Source organism: Bos taurus, chromosome 13, assembly GCF_002263795.3.
Source record: "Bos taurus isolate L1 Dominette 01449 registration number 42190680 breed Hereford chromosome 13, ARS-UCD2.0, whole genome shotgun sequence".
Lineage (NCBI taxonomy): Eukaryota > Metazoa > Chordata > Mammalia > Artiodactyla > Bovidae > Bos > Bos taurus.
This window is the reverse complement of record NC_037340.1, coordinates 51,427,957-51,444,054: the sequence shown is the minus strand read 5'-3', so window position 1 is coordinate 51,444,054 and position 16,098 is coordinate 51,427,957. Positions and strand designations below refer to the sequence as shown.

General features: G+C 53.0%; 1 protein-coding gene across 5 annotated transcripts; it reads right to left on the bottom strand.

The window, feature by feature from the left end:
• Window positions 1-306: 306 nt before the first annotated feature.
• On the bottom strand, window positions 307-14,167 carry ADISSP (adipose secreted signaling protein). Of its 5 annotated transcripts, XM_059892582.1 has the most exons (7): window positions 13,240-13,362; window positions 6,943-9,243; window positions 6,033-6,149; window positions 4,635-4,777; window positions 2,158-2,296; window positions 1,196-1,318; window positions 307-958 (listed from the first exon to the last, which is right to left on the bottom strand). In XM_059892582.1, the coding sequence occupies exons 3-7, from the start codon at window positions 6,049-6,051 to the stop codon at window positions 858-860; spliced, it is 525 nt and encodes a 174-aa protein (XP_059748565.1). In that variant the 5' UTR covers window positions 6,052-6,149; window positions 6,943-9,243; window positions 13,240-13,362; the 3' UTR covers window positions 307-857.
• Window positions 14,168-16,098: the final 1,931 nt, after the last annotated feature.

The following is a 16,098-nucleotide window of genomic DNA, read 5'->3' as shown; positions in this document are numbered from 1 at the left end:
TCAGCTGTGCATGGGGCTGGGAATTGATTAGAAAGGAGTGCTGCTGTCTCTGGTCAAGCCTCCCAAACTGAACACCCCATTCCACAAGACCTCTCTGTGACCTGGATGGAAGGCCCCTCCGCGTGCAGACTCTCATCTTGGCAGGCCTAAAATGCCACCACGTGCACATACCTTTTTGGGGGCTAGGTGCTATAATACCACAAAGTAACCCTGCTTCCAAAAAAAGTAAGTAGCCAAAACTGTTCCTTGGCCCATCTGCAAGGACTGGGCATTCTCAGGGCCCTGGAGAACAAAAACCCTGCTGGCTTCTAGTATCCACTGGAAGTTTTATTTCTTCAGGATTTTATCCCAACCAGTCATTTAAAAACAACACAGACCTAGGGGGTAGGGATTGGGAACTGCATCTCCCTCCTCCTCACCATGGACAAAAGTGGAAAAAACAGAGTAGACAAGAGAGGTGGCTAAAGCGAGACAGCAGCAGTAGTAATAGGGCAGCTCCACCACAGAGCCAGCTCCTTGCTCTCCTAGGCTCTGACTAGAGCCCTTATGGCTGGGGTGAGGGTGGGTACAACCCTCCCCTGGCCCTCCTCAGATGGCCTCCTTGGGGGCTCAATCCATTTCTTCCAGCAGGAGGCTGAGGCACACAGGAGAAAGTGGGAGAAGAGAACATTGGAGGGGCAGGGAGGTGGCACAAATGAGGTGAGAGGCATGGGCAAGGCTCTAGCGTAGAGGCCCGTGGACCCTCCGCCTGCACACCCACCCTGGGGAAGGGGGAGGAAGCCGCACCGTCATGCAGCATCTGGGGGATGAGGCTGGGTTTAAGGCCGAGGGCCCCAAGGCAGGTGGTGCCGAGGGCCTCAGTCGAAGCCGCGCCAGTCACTATGTTCGGAGTCGTATTCTAGCTCAGCACCCACGCACCTGACGCCGTCTAGCAGCATGGGTGTGCCGTGGTGTCGGTCTGCAAGACAGGCAAGAAGTCAGTATGCCAGGGTGGACCCTAGCCCCACCTACTCCAAGGGGACTCCTCTACCTTCCCTCCCAGCTCTGCTAGAGGATGGGGAGAAAGGCACCCACCAAGGAGACTGGGAATGGGCCAAAACAAGGATCCCTTTTTCAGACTCAAGGAGGGTGGAAACTCCTTGTAGCCAAGCTGGTGCCTCCCTCCTCTAGCCAGACCTGGGCCTCAAGCTCTCACCCATGACGCGCGCCTGCACGATCACGCGCACGCAGGTGTCGGAGCCACCTTCACAGGCTAGCAGCATCTCCTCCTTGAGGACGCCCTCCTTGTGCGCTGAGTACTCACACTTGACGCTGTAACCTGCCCGGGGCGATCAGCACCTCTGTGGCCTCCTGCCCCCCAGCACTCACTGGTCCCCACCCACCACCAAGACCTCTAGAGGAGCAAGGATGGCCCAAACTCCCCTCCACCCCTGCCCCCAGGGCTGGGTACACAGGCTTCTGGAACTTGCCATTCTTCAATGAGCTCTACATGTAGGCCAGAAGTCAAAACTCATGCTTGCAAGAGGTGGGATTCCCCAAAATCACAGGCAGGGAGAGAGGGTGATGGGGGAGGGAGGGAGGAGCAGGGCAGGGACTGAGCAGATCAGGTGGCAAGAGGCAAAGACCTGAGGAGGCTTGCTCAACCCACTTAAGGGCAAAATTATGAAGTGGAAGTAGGGGGGACATGAAACTGAAGCTGGGGTTTCTGTAAATGGTGAAACTGATTCGCTAGCCTTTGGGAAGAGGGGTGCTGAAGGTGGCAGGGTATGGAAAAGCAACTTCAGGTCTGGTGGGGGCTGGGAGGCAGCTGCCCAAAGTTCCTGAGGTTCCAGTAGGTTTCCCCTGGCAAAGGAAGGGCTAGAGGCCCAGAGCAGTTCCTCAGTGGCTCCCACCATCCCCTTGAAGTAACCATCAGGTGGTGAGCAGACATAGGTCAATTGTGTGAGCCCATAGACTTCTGTCCAGGAGTGAGGGCTGGGGCATGGGACCTGCCATGTTGCCACACAGCAGGCCCATAAAGAGGCATCATGTCTCCTGGTTTCTGAGCTACCCATCAGCCCCTGATGGGGGAAGGAAGTACCCATGCTGTCACTCCTGCTCACACCCAGGCTCTGCTGGAGGAGGGCAAGCTTCCAGCACCCCAAGCAGGGGACGCACCTTCTGGGATGGGCATGACGCTGAGGAGCTTGAGGTGCAGGCTGGGGACAGGTGTCTCTCGGACGTCCTTGCTCAGCCTGTGCACTGGGGGTAGAGTGAAGGTAATTTCATACCTGTGCAGGATCTTCAGGAAGCCAACCTGCAGCAGGAGGGGTGGGGGATGGAGGCACCTTCACTTACAGTCTCCCCCAGGGTCCGCCCAGGTTGTACCACTGGTGATCCTGTGGGCCCTCCACTTGCTTCCTTGACAATCCCAGGGGATTCTGACTCCCTGCATCATTTTAGCTGGTTCACACCCCTGGCCTGGCAGCTCCAGGCCCTTTCTTCAAGGACCCCACCCCTATCACTTGTCCCATATCTGTCTCATGGGCCCTGAAGTTCCTTGGTGGCCCATTCTATAGATGATAAAATAGAAGCCAGGAAATGACTGGCTGAAGGCCACAGTGTGGTCAAGCTATAGTCCTCCCTGGACCTCTTGGCTACTCTTGCCACACAGCAAGGCACCAGCCACTGCCCACAGGGAAGGCTCAAAACCCCACTACACAGGCTATCCACCTGCCCCCACCACTATCAGCATGTGCCCAGGGACACTGGTCCTCTGGTCACTCATGGTGAGGCCACCAGGCAACATAGATAGCACAAGATGGAGGGTGGGTCAGAATCACAAAAACGGACACTAGACAAGCTTTGTCAGTCCAGGGCTGGCCCACAAGACTGGCACCAGTCATGGAACCTGGAATCCAGCCTGCCCTGCTGGCACCCAAACATGGATGCCTGCCCATTCAAAGGCTCACTGTGTCCAACAGCCCTGATTCACGGCCTGGGAAACTTCTGTTGTTCATACACACAGCTTTGCCATACTCAGAAACTCAGTCGTGTGACAGGTCACAGGCCAGGGTAGCTGTCGGGGCAGGTAGGCTGACCGGAGTGCCTGTCCAGGAGGGGCAATGTGCGTGCTGTATCCACAGCTCACAGGGCATGCGCTCTCCTGCTCAGTTTCAGGAAATGGATGGCCCTGTCTTTTGAGGGAGTATTTAGCCTTTCAGTGGGATCAGGATGATGTCACTGCATGATAAAGCTCAGTCCCTATGGCTCCCACACTCTGCTAAAAGAGGGCACACCTCTCAAGAGGGCTTTCTGGCTGTGCCTGCTAATCACTGGCTGTACCCTGTGATCCAGCTGCACCACTTGCAGTATTTCCCTGGAGAAATACTCAGATGTAAAAAAAACAAAACGCATCACTGCCCTATTTATAACAGTACAAAATAGAAACAACTGTAACACCAGGAACAGGGAACCAGCTAAATCAATGATGACAGATATAGTGGAATATCAGGCAGTTGTAAAATCTCATGGAAAATTATTTACTGAAACAAACAGGAGATGGATCACAACAGAAGCAACCAAAAAACAGTGTGTACGCTGGTATACCAGCTTTTCATTTTTGGAAAGAAAGCTAGAAAGGAAACTGGAATAACATCAAAATATTAACCATAGTTATTTCCAGATAGTATGACTGCAGATACTTTTAAATTTCTTTATAGTTTTCTCTATCTTCCAAATCTTCTCTACCATGGACATGAATAGATTTTGCAATGGGAGGCAGGGAGCTATTTTTGAAAGTTTGGGTTCATTCTGTTTGCTCCCTTGGGGAAACTGTCAGCTCTTGGAGAAAGAGCAAAGGTTTCAGACTTGGGCAGAAATGGCTATGACTCTGGGCCCCTCTGCAGGGTGGTCTCAATAGATCAGACGCCAACCACCATGCTCACCTCCATGCCTTCCGGGGCTCAACATGGGAGCCCTGGTATACTGTCCAACCTTAAGGCCTCACTCCCTGTTTCCCTCCAATCCATCCCCTCCAAAGAATTCTTCCTGCCTCTCCCAAATGGATGTGGGATCTAACAGTGTCCCAGCAGTTGGAGGAGCCAAGGGTGTACGAGGTATGGACACTAGAAGAGAAGGAGAAGGGAAAAACATGGAGGTGATAAATACTACTACAAAGAGCTTCAATCAGCCAGAGGTTTGGCAAAGCAGAGTAAAGTCACACTGTGTTATCAATATAATTAGCCTCACATACATACACCCTTCCATTTCCAGTTTTTTGGGTGTCAATTGTGTCTACTTGAGAGAAGGAAAATCAAGGTGACCTGCCCAAGGTTACAGAGCCAAAAGAGGAGGCCCAGAACTGTACCCAGGCCTGTGACACCAAAGCCTGAACACCTGCCTTCCAACTGCAATGGCTGGGGTGATGCTGATGCTAACAAGCTCCACTCCCATTCAAGTAACATCATAAGTGCACTCATCTCATCACAGTCTCACGCTTCCCATTTTACAGATGGGGAAACCAAGGCCCAGGGAAGGACAAAGATGGAGCCAGCTTAGAGGAAATGGAACAGGCCCAGGAAGCTGGGCAGGGCCAGGGAGAAGGTAGAGGGAATAAGGTTGATGATTATAAGTGGGGGGAGGTATGCACATACCTTGACCAGAAAGCTGCTGTCGCTCTCCTGGGTGACCATGACCACAGAGTCATGCAGCTTCTCATCAAAGTGGACATGACTCTGGGAGCTTTCTGCATCATGGCTTGTTGCGAAGCGGATACTCCGGACTCTGGACTTGTTGCCTACAAAGAGAGTGGGAGAGAGCTCCAGGGGTGTTGCCTTCTCCTAGCCCCAGGAAACTACTCCACCGTGTCACTGCCCTGCCCCTGTGACTGCCCCTTCATATCAGTCAGCATCCTCTGCTGAGCTAGGCCACATCCTACTGGACAGTGGAGATCATAAGGCTTGAGACTCTCATCTGCCCTCCTGCTTAGTCCTCCCACAGAAAATGCACACCCTCAAAGAGGGTATGAGGGGATTTAGGGATTAGCTAATATGACCCTTCACTTAGAGGGAATGGGGCTGACAGGGAAGAGACAGTCCTGACCCTAACCAAATCCCAGGCAGTGCGGGACTCAGCCCCAGTGCTCAGGATACCCTGCCCTGTGCTCTCCTTCACATTTCCAAGCTCCCCATCTCTCAGGCCTTCTCTTCTAGGTCTGCCAGTCCTGAGGCCCTCTGCCTGCTCCTCCTGCTGACCCCCTTGAGAGGGGAAAAGGGCAGAGACAGGAATGGGCTTGGGCTTTATGGGACCTGCCTGGGGGTGGGAGAAACAGAGAGGGTCAAAAACTATACTCAGCCCTCCTAGAAGGGGCTGCAGCTTCCTCTAAACCTCACTACTGATCACTGGCAGGTGAGAAGAACCCAGGGGAGCTCCAGGACCCCTCCCAGAGAAACCTTTCCTTCCTCCGCTGAGCTCCTCACATGGCCCTTGGCTGTCCCTCACTGGGTCAGGTTTTCCAAGGCCAGGCAGGCAGGGAGTTAAGGCAGGCAGATTAGTAGGAGCTTGGTGAAGGCCTGAGCCAGTCCTTGCCTGGGTTTTTGCACACAATGAAGACTCAATGGAGGCCCAAGGGGTCAACCATTTCCCTGCTGAGTCCCTTGGATTTAACCCTAATGTCCTACCTCACCTAAAACCTTCTATGAGTCTTTCTGGACTCTGAATGAAACCCCAATTCCTTTCCACAACCTACTGTAGCCCTACCCACTTCCGAGCCTCCGTGCTCACACCAAGCCCCTTGTGCTACCAACCTCCACAGTGGAACAGGGAGGCTGGAACATGGGGCCACGAGGGCAGCACACCAAGGTTCCCTGCTAGCGCCTGGGCGTCCCCAGCACAAACACTGGTGTAATTACTGATGTAATATAATTCATACCTCACATTCAGACAGACAGACAGACACACAGCCAACACAGATCCCACATGCAACAATACCCCTTCCCACCAGGGTGCACTATAAGACTCTACAAACCCCAGCAGACCAGGCAGGCACTCACCCTTGTTGGCTGCAGCCATGGACGCCCTCCCTGCCACAGGCTGACACACGCAGCTCCTGCCGGACACCACCAGTCACGCTCAGTAGCCTCCCATGCTCCAGGGACACCAGCAGGAGCCTGATGGGTGGGGAGTGCAGAGGGGAGGGCAAGGGTCAGGGCCACTGATGGGCCTGTGGCTGGTGGGAGAGCATAGGTTTCCCTTTAGGAAGGACCCAAACCCTTTCGGCTTTCAGTAGCCCAAGTGGTACCTGTGCCCCCTACTCCTCCACCCACTCCACATTTGCCAAGAGCCCTCACCTTTGCCTGACACACTACTGACCCACAGCCCGGCCAGCATGTACTGAGCTGCAGTTTCTGGGTGTCAAAGCACCAGCCCAGAATTCTAGTGCCCAGCAAACCTGAGGCTGGTGGGAAGAGGCAGCCAGCAAAGGAAGGGGACTTCACTGGCACTTTCCAGGGGCCAGTTCTGGCTCTGGTGACCCAAGAGTTGGCCCAGCCCAGACATACAGGTTGTACCATCATACATCCAGAGGTCATAGTATTCTTGCTGCACAAGTCAATCCAGGTTGGAATTAACAGTAGGCTTCGAGGGGGGCCTATATGCCCTGATGGCTCAGACGTTAAAGCATCTGCCTGCAATGCAGGAGACCTGGGTTCAATCCCTGGCTCCGGAAGATCCCCTGGAGAAGGAAATGGCAACCCACTCCAGTATTCTTGCCTGGAGAATCCCACGGACAGAGGAACCTGGTGGGCTACAGTCCACGGGGTCGCAAAGAGTCAGACACGACTGAGAGACTTTGCTATTCACTATATAATAAGACATGTTCTTAGAGCTTTCCCTCCTGGTGATCAAACAGGGCCATACACAGAACAGGCACCTATGAGAGGGTTGCCACCCATCAGAACTCACAGTTGAGACTTTGGCTTGATTGGCAGGCCTTCCAGTTCAGCTCCCCAAGGGCAGCCTAAGAGCAGAGGCAGTGGGAAGTACCCCCAGGAAGCCTGTGTAAGCAGCACAGCTCTGAAACACTGGGCTGGGACCATTTCAGCATCAGAGAGAATATTATGCAATTGATGTTAACAGATGGAACTATATAAAATCAGAGCATTCACAGTGATTATGAAAAAAGGAAGAAAGCAAAACAAATCCAAACCCTCATTTGTCACTACGGACAAGAGCAACACCCCAACTCTCTGCTCTGAAAACTGGCAATCTTACAGAGAACTACTTCAGTCTGTCTCTTGGTCTTTCTTGTGGCCAAACAGCCCTGGTGGTTAAAGGATAGCTCTTCCTTAACAAAGGAATGACTGAATGCTAAATAATTCTGCAACCCCCCAATAAACAAATGTTGGAAGCAACACCAATCAGTGGGTGCTAAACCAGGAAGGCATGGATGCTCACAGACACACAAATACCACTGACAGATGACCCAGGTCAAAGGGAAAAAGTTTGCCATGGAGCAACATGATGTTAGCCAGTCTTGCACTAGTCAGTCTCCTCTCAGAATGGGACATGGGGCCCAAGTATGCCTACTGATGTGAAGCGGCACCAAGTCACAGCACCGCTCACAGGGCAGTTCTGCCCCAAATGTCTAACCTTCGAGCAGAACCAATTAAAGGACTCCACAAAAAAGCAAGGAGACAAACCCAGAAGGCCAGATATTCTGCAAGACAAGTGACCTAATTTTAATAAAAGAGGGAAGTTGCTTTAGATAGGAGATGGGCCAACTACAGCCTGTCAGGCTGCCACTGTTTCCTGTTTTTTTTGTAAAGTTTTACTGGCACACAACCAAGTGCTCATTTGTTTACATGTTGTCTAAAATTGCTTTTATTTGTTTCTTTGTTTTGCTGTGCCCTCACGGCTTACAGGATCTTAATTCCCTGACCCAGGGATTAAAGCCTGGCAGTGAAAGTCCTAACCACTGGACTGCCACCTAAAATTGCTTTTCACTAAAGCAATCCCTGGTTCAGGAAGATCTTCTGGAGGAGAAAATGGTAACCAACCCCAGTATTTTTACTTGGAAAAAAACTCCACGGACAGAGGAGTCTGACAGGCTACAGTCCACAGGGTTGCAAAGACTCGGACATGACTGAGCGTACACATTAAAACTACTCTGAGTAGTTGCCACAGAGGCCACATAGCCTGCAAAGTCTAAAACATTTACTATCTCGCCCTTCACAGTAAAAGTTTGCCAACTGTTCTGCTAAAGTAATACACAAAGAGACTAAGACGGCAGGATACTCAATGGGACAACTGACCTGGCTTTTCCCACCACGTCAATTTCAAGAAGAAAAATATATGTAGAAGGGCATTTCTCAGTTCAGTTCAGTTCAGTCGCTCAGTTGTGGGAAATAATTGGGAAATGTTAATAAACAGGACTGGATCTTAGACGACACTAAGAAATAAGAGTTGATCAGCTAGGTGAGATAATGGAATTAGATTATGTAGAGAAGTAAGTCCTTATTTCCCCTGGAGGAGGAAATGGCAACCCACTCCAGTATTGTTGCCTGGAGAATGCCATGGACAGAGGAGCCTGGCAGGCTACAGTCCATAGGGTCGCAAAGCGTTGGACACAACGGACTGAGCACGCATGCACGCACGTGTCCTTATTTGTCAGAGATATACACTAAAGTAGAGATGAGTGATGTATGAATGACCTCTGCTGGTCCAGGGAATGAAGAAAAACCACTGAGTGGCCTCAGAGTTGGCACTGGGCCTGTGGAGGGCATGACCTCAAGGCCCCTCAGGTGCTGAGCTACCCTGGGAGCAGGCCTTACCTCCCTCCCCATTTCCCAATGCAAAAGCCCACCAAGGCTCAAGCCCCACCTCAAAGGCAGGGCTAACAGCTTGGGTATGAGGAGCACCCCCATTGGAAGCCTCAGGAGGTACAGGGAAGGGCAAAGCCTGAGTCTCAGGAATGCAGAACAGCCCCAGGCCAGCACTCTGGGTCAGTCCCAGAGAAGGGCAGCCCCTAAGGCTGTCTCCAGAAAGTCTGGCCCTTGGAGAGAGGCCTGCCCTACCTACCCACTCCAGCCACCCCCTGAAGCTGTGGACTCAGAGCCTGTGAAACACAGCCAAGAGCAAGGGGACCAGGCCTTCCCCCTACCTTGCACAGAGGCTGCTCCAGCCACTTCTCTACAGCCAGGGGAAAAATGCCAAGATCCCCCCATTTCCCGAGCTTCCCAGGTGGCTCGGCGGTAGAGAATCCACCTGCAATGCAGGAGACATGGGAGATGTGGGTTCAACCCCTGGATCACAAAGATCCTCTGGAGAAGGAAATGGCAACTCCTTTGAGTATTCCTGCCTGGGAAATCCCATGGACAGAGGAACTGGTGGGCTACAGTCCATGGGGTCATAAAAGAGTTGGACATGACTTAGTGACTACACAACAACAATCATAATTTTGTGGCTTCTCAGGTGGTGCAGTGGTAAAGAATCCACCTGCCAATGCAGGAGACTCAGGAGATGCGGGTTCGATCCCTGGGTTGGGAAGATCCCCTGGAATAGGAAACAGCTATCCTTCCCAGGACACTTCCTGGGAAGCCTGGATGAAACAGTGGCTGGTGAGCAAAGGCTCCTAGGGCTTTTACATGCAGGGTCCTGTACCTGTCTTCCTCCCCTGTCCACTGCCTGTTGCCTGCCTGCCTGCCTTCACCCAGGCCATCTGCCTGGGATAATTCTGTTCTCCCATCCACATCTCAGCTTGGGGACCTTTTTCAAGGCAGCACAACCCATTCCCACCCCCTCCCATTCCAGGATAGGCCTGAAAATCTTCAAAAAGAATTCCCTTTCTCACTTCTGCAATCATTTACTATCTCTGTCTCCCACCTTACAAGAGCAGCGACTGTGCTTTTGCCAAACCCTGTATCCCCAGCACCCAGTCCAGCATCTGACAGGGAGCAGGTGTGTTATGTTTATATTTGTTAATGAATGAATGACCAAACTAAACGGAGCCCAAGAATGGGCCTCAGTGGGCCCTTTAGGCAGACGTAGCACATCAGGGCCCAGAGGCACTTAGAAGAGCTCCCCACCCTGCTCTTTTAGCAACCCCTGCGCTGGAAGGCATTCCCCTTCCCCCATCTCAGAGTGGTGCCTCCCATAGGACATTGTCTAGCCTGGCCACAATCAGCTGTTACCTCCCCACTGCCACCACCAACCTTGAAATGGAAGGTCACTGAGGGCAGGACCTGTGTCTCTTGCACTGCCCAGAGCTCAGTATAGAGCAAGTACTCAGGCATTGCCTTGTAACCCTTGAGCACTGAGAACAGAGAATGAGAAAGCCCAGAGAAGGCTGGAAAAGCTCCTTTCCCAGCAGAAAGCCTCACTGGTCGCTGTCCCCTGTGAGCCAGAACCTGAGCTACACACAATTCTTCATTAGAATCGGGAGAAGAGGGCATCAGGCCTCTTCCTGCAGCAGCTGTGCCCAAAGAGAAACACCAGGCACCCTTGAAGCCCCAGGCCTCCTCTTGTGCCAGCCAAATCTTGATCGTGGCCCAAGCAGCTCAGCCCCCAAGAGGCAGCAGGGCCATGGTCAAGAGCATGGGCTCCAGAGCCCCAAAGACCTGGTTTAAATTCAGGCTGCATGGCAAAGTTACTTCATGCCTCAGTGCCTCAGTTTCCTTACCTGCAGCACAGGAATAAATAAGCAATGGCCTCTTCCTCAGTGGGTCTGGTGCAGCTGTTGCCTGAAGCTCTGTGACAGCACTCCCCACTCTGCCCCCACTTTTGTAGAACAAATCCCCCAAAGGACTGCTTTCTGAAGCAACAGCAATTTCAGCATCAAAGAAGGACTTCAATCCAGTCAGGAATGGCCCTCAGGGCAGGCCCTCTAGCCTTCTCAGAAAACAGCTCAAGGGTTGAGGGGCCTCCCTCTCCCTTCTATCATCCTGCCTTCCTCCTCCCCCACTCCCAGGCCAGCAAGTTCTCCAGGCATGCCAGAGAGCAGACTGTTGGGAGCTCACTGTCCACCTCCCTCAACCAGAAAGGCATATAAAGAAAATGTGAAGAATATATATCCTGGGAAATGCCCCCATTCCAGCAAAAAAAAAAGACACCCCCTCTTTAAATCAGCTGTCAGAGGTGGTACCACGGAGAGTCATGGGATGGGGAGGGTTGGGAAGCTGGAATAAGGGCCTTGGGGGACTTCTTCAGCTCTCAGTTACTCTCTCAGGGAAACTGTCAGAACCTTCTCTCTGGTAAACAGAGAGCTCCCAGCTCAGGTCCCTCTCAGCTTTAGAGAGAAAAGCTGCTTCAAGATTATCCTACCCAAGATAGGGTTCAGCCAGGCCCACTGGTGCCTCTGGCATAGGGAACAGAAACAAGGAAATGGCAGCTGGGCAGAGAGACAGTTAACACAGAAACTCAGAGTTCTCAGCCCCCTAGAGTCCCGCTGTGCACACAGGGTGCTAGCTGCTCCTCCAGACTGTCCCATACTTGGTGCCCAAGGCTGGAGAAGGGGCCAAAGACAGTCTGTCCATGGCAAAGTAGAGCTCCAGGACCTGCCACACTCTTGCCCTATATCCCACAGCTGCATGCTAACAGCACCTCTCTGCAGCCCGCAAGTCCCAGGCATCACAGGACCAGCCCCAGCTTGTCCTCTGCTTTGTGGTTAGGGACATGCTTCTTGGGGCCTTGTTTCTCATTGATTCTTCAATTCCCATTCTCAACCTGTTCAAGTATTTTCTGAGCCAGGAACTGTACAATCTCCTACCCTCCCTACCCCAACTCTGGGCTCAGTCCTGGCTTAAGCACTCAATCCCACAGAAGCTGTTCCTCAAAGCTCAAGCATGGGGCTTCCCTGGTGGCTCAGTGGTAAAGAATCTGCCTGCCAATGCAGGAGACACAGGTTTAATTCCTGGTCAAGGAAGATCCCACTTGTTGAGGAGCAACTGGGAGGCACAACTACTGAGCCCACGCTCTATAGAGCCCGAAAGCAGCAACTACTGAGCCTTCGTGCTACAACTACTAAAGCCAATGTGCCTAGAGCCTGTGCTCTGCAACAAGAGAGCAGCCCCAGCTCACTGGGGCCTGCATACCTAGAACAGGCCTGGAAAAGCAAGGCTGGAGGTCAGGAGTGGTTGCGACAGTTTTACAGCAACTCAGTATAGATATGACTACGTTTCCTCCTTCCTCCAGCAGGCCAAAGTTGCAAGGGTAAGTATGGGTGTTCTCTCTCAAAAATGGGTGGAGCAGGGCTGAACTGAGGAAAGGACCCCCACCATCTCACATCCTCTTGTCTCCACCAAGAAATGCTGCCTTTCTCTCCCCAGCATCTCCTCCCCACAATCCCTCTAGCCTGAGGGTGCTCAGACACCTCTAGCCTCCAGACTGACTGCCCGACCCAGGCGAGGCCAGGTCCGGGGGGCAACAGCTGCCTCTGACCTGCTTCAGCTCCCTGGGCAGAGAAACGCCTTACCCACACTTCCCAAAGCCAAGATTCAAGAGGAAAAACAACTGAATATCTCCCTTCTCAGTCCACCAGGATCCCTGCTCACTAAAAGAAACACTGGTCCAGAGCCTAAACAAAGACCTCCTGCTCTATGACAACGGGGTGGTAATCGCCAAGCTCCAAGAGACATCAGGGGCCTGGGTATATGAATCTGTATCCTCTCCACCCTCCATCCCCATCCTATCCTCATCTTCTAAGGGGACAAAAGCGTCTGGACGCCGCCCCGACCCCACCCACCCCAATCACACCCCTCACGGGCTGCGAAGCGGTGGCTCCGTCCCTCAGAGATAATCCTCTCTGTCCCACCATCACCTCTACTGACGCAGTAGTTTCGCGAGCCCATACTCCCCAACATCACTGCTCTCCTCCCTGAAGTGCCGAGCCACGCGAGGTCAGAGCGAGACTACTCGTCCAAGGTCACCAGCGAGGCGATGACAATGGGGGAAAGGGGGTGCTGGGAGTTGCTGACGGAGCTGACCCCTAGGCCCCCACCCTCACAATGTCACTCATACCCTCGACAGCGCCCCGCGGAAAACACTTCAACTCTACCACCTAACGGTCACCTGCGGCCCTGTGACCTAATACCTCCCCAGCTCGGGTGCCAAGGAGCCCTCCCTGGCCCGGACCCGACAGCGGAGCCCTCCAGCTCCAGCCGGAGGGGTCCCAGTCACCGACTACCTAGAACAGTGGTTCGATTGGGAGGGGATCTCTGTGAGCGGGATGAAACTAGGAGGTGGCATAAGGAAGAGCAGTCTCACCGTGCGGGGAGCACCCTGAGGCCGCGACGGTCAGGGACGACCGCAGCGGCGGCAGTGGCTGAGGCGGCAGCTCTGGAGACCGCGGCAGCAGCCGGGGTCCAACGCCGAACATGAGAGAGCCCCGCGCCGCCGCCGCCCGCCGCCGGGGCACGCCCCTTCCCCCGCCCATTGGTCGACGGGGGGGTGGGGTGGGGCGAGGGTGCTTCGGACCAATAAGCGGGCGCCAGAGAACCGCCAACGGGCGATGCGCCTCTGCGTCAGGAGGCCCTGCGGCTGCGCTGTAAGAGTCCCCGCCCCAGGGCCTGAGAAGTTCTCGCGATGAAGTTAGCCCTCGAGCTCGCTGTAGCCAATAAACCGGAATCGCTCAGAAGCCAGAGAAGGAAGAAGCAACTTTGAATGGGCTCAACGCGCGTCCACTCTCAGCGCTGGGGTTTGCACTTTCCATATCTCCGCCCAATTTGGAAGGGGCGTCCCTCGGGTTCTGCCCCCTGGAGCGGCCGTAAGGTGGGGCTCAGAGCTAGGTGGGGCACCTGAAGGTTGCCTTTTCCCCTAGGCTTCCTAGTCCGCCTGGCCGTTGATACGGGTATCGCTACGTCCTGTCCTGGAGCGGAAGAACCCTCCATTCTGGCTCTGCGATCTCTGGTTTCGGCATCTTCCTCTTCCGTTTCATCTCCCTGCCTCGGAGGAAATGCCCCCTTGAGGATCTGAGAGACATCCTGGGCGCCTGGCTGGCCCTGAAATGCATCAGAACAAAGAAGGCCCCACGGGGTGGAGGTTGGGAGAACCTCTGCAGGCGCCTCCGGGGACCACAGCCTCTGCTGTCTCTATGGAGGCAGTCGCAATGTCAGAAGGATCCGCCTAGCTCTGCGTCCCAGGGTGCGCACCTGCACAGAGCCTTCGGAGCAAAAACGTAGCCCTCGGATCTTTAAGGGTTCTAGCCACTGCTCCACCTACAGGTCCTTGAACAAACAACACCCCCCTCCCCATTTCGGTGGCTGGAACAGGGTCCCTAAAGTACCCGAGGGGATTGAACCCTTCTAACAACATAACTAGGAGAGATGGTATGGGCGGCTGAAGGCCAGCTTATCAGAAAGACCGCGGTCATTGCCTCTGGGGAGCCTCCAAGGCTCCTACCCTCTGCTGGATCCCTGTGACCCCTAATCTTCTGGTCTCTGGTTAACACACTGTTGACAGGTCTTCCTGAGCTATCGTTTACAGTGAATCCTACCCTGCTCCAAACCGCTCTGTGCTCCGGGAGTGTCCAGAAAAACCTCAAACTTCTTAGCATCATTTTGGGTGAAACGTGAACACTCTGGTGTTTGAGATGACCGATCATCGGGAGATTTCCACTGATCTCAGCCCATTCACTCTTGCCAGATGCTTTCTCTTTACCCAACCCCACCAGTCCACGTGCCCCACTTGTCCCTTCATCAGTTGCAGTCCTGTGTCTATTCAAGGTGGCAGACGATGTGCCCAGAGTAAGCTATAGATGTATTTTGTTTAGTCCATATGGGTTTTAAAAAAATTCTAATTCAGACTTCCCTGGTAGTCCAGTGGTTAAGAACCCACCTGCCAATGCAGCGGACACAGTTCGATTCCTGGTCTGGGAAGATTCCACATGCCTCAAGGCACCTGAGCCTGGGCCACAACTACTGAGCTTGGGTGCTGCAACTTCTGAAGCCCCCACACCTAGAGTCCGTGCTGCTCCGCAACAACAGAAGCCACTACAGTGAGAAACCCTTGCACCACTAGTAGCCCCTGCTCAAGGCAACTAAAAGCCTACACACAGCAGGGAAGACCCAATGCAGCCAGACATTAATTAATTAAAAAAAACTAAACTCTTGAAAAAAAAGTTTCTTCCTCCTTCTCTGCTTCCTCTTATTGATTGAACAACATGGATTCAATTCTAGCCTGGCACCAAAGGCTGACACCCCAATTTACCATAGTCCTCACCAGTCCTTATTTTCTGACATTTATTTTACCTCTGGGTCTATGCAGACATCTGAATTTATGATCCCCTCCTTATACTACCTTCCCTCCTCTCATAGGCAAAACTACCCTCCCTTCAAGACCAGGTTAAGGCCTTCCTCTTTTATATTTTTCTAGTCAACTTCTCAAAATCATCCCTGGTATGGACTCTTTCAGACATACAGACTAACAACTAACTGTATTATTTCTTTTCTTTTCTTTCTTTTGGGACTTTTAATTGTCCCCTCCTTTCAACAACTATTTACTAAGTGTAGGTGATGAGCAAGTTACTGTGCAAGGCTCTGGAATTAAAGGCACTTACAGTTTAGGGTGGGAGATAAAAGACAAAAAGAACTGTGATCTCCTGTCCCTGCCAAACATTCCTCCCATTCCCAGGCACTGGGCAGTCTGGCTAACTGGCCAGTTGGGAGGACCTGCAGTACAGAGCTTTCCATGCCTGGGGATATTATAGGCTCCCAGGGAAGGCCCCAAAGCCACGGTGCAAGTGCAGATGGTTCCAGAAAGCCTCCAGGAGGAAATGAGACTCTTCATGCCAGGAAGAAGTCAGGGTAGAAGGTACCCAACTGCCCCCGCTCAAAGTCCAACAGCCTGTGTACCAAGAATAGGGTGAGCCAGCAAGGGAGGATTTATGAGCAACTCCAGGTTAGGAGAACAGATTGAGCATATGTAAAGCATCCACTCCAGCTTCAAACACATGGTTTTCTGGACTCCATTATTATTATTATTTTTTCCTTTTTCTTCTTTTTTTGGCTGTACAGCCCAGCTTGTGGGATCTTGGTTCCCCCAAGCAGGGGCTGAAGATGCACCCTTTCAGTGAAAACCTGGAGTCCTAACCACGGGGCTGCCAGGGAGTTCCCTGGACTTCATTCT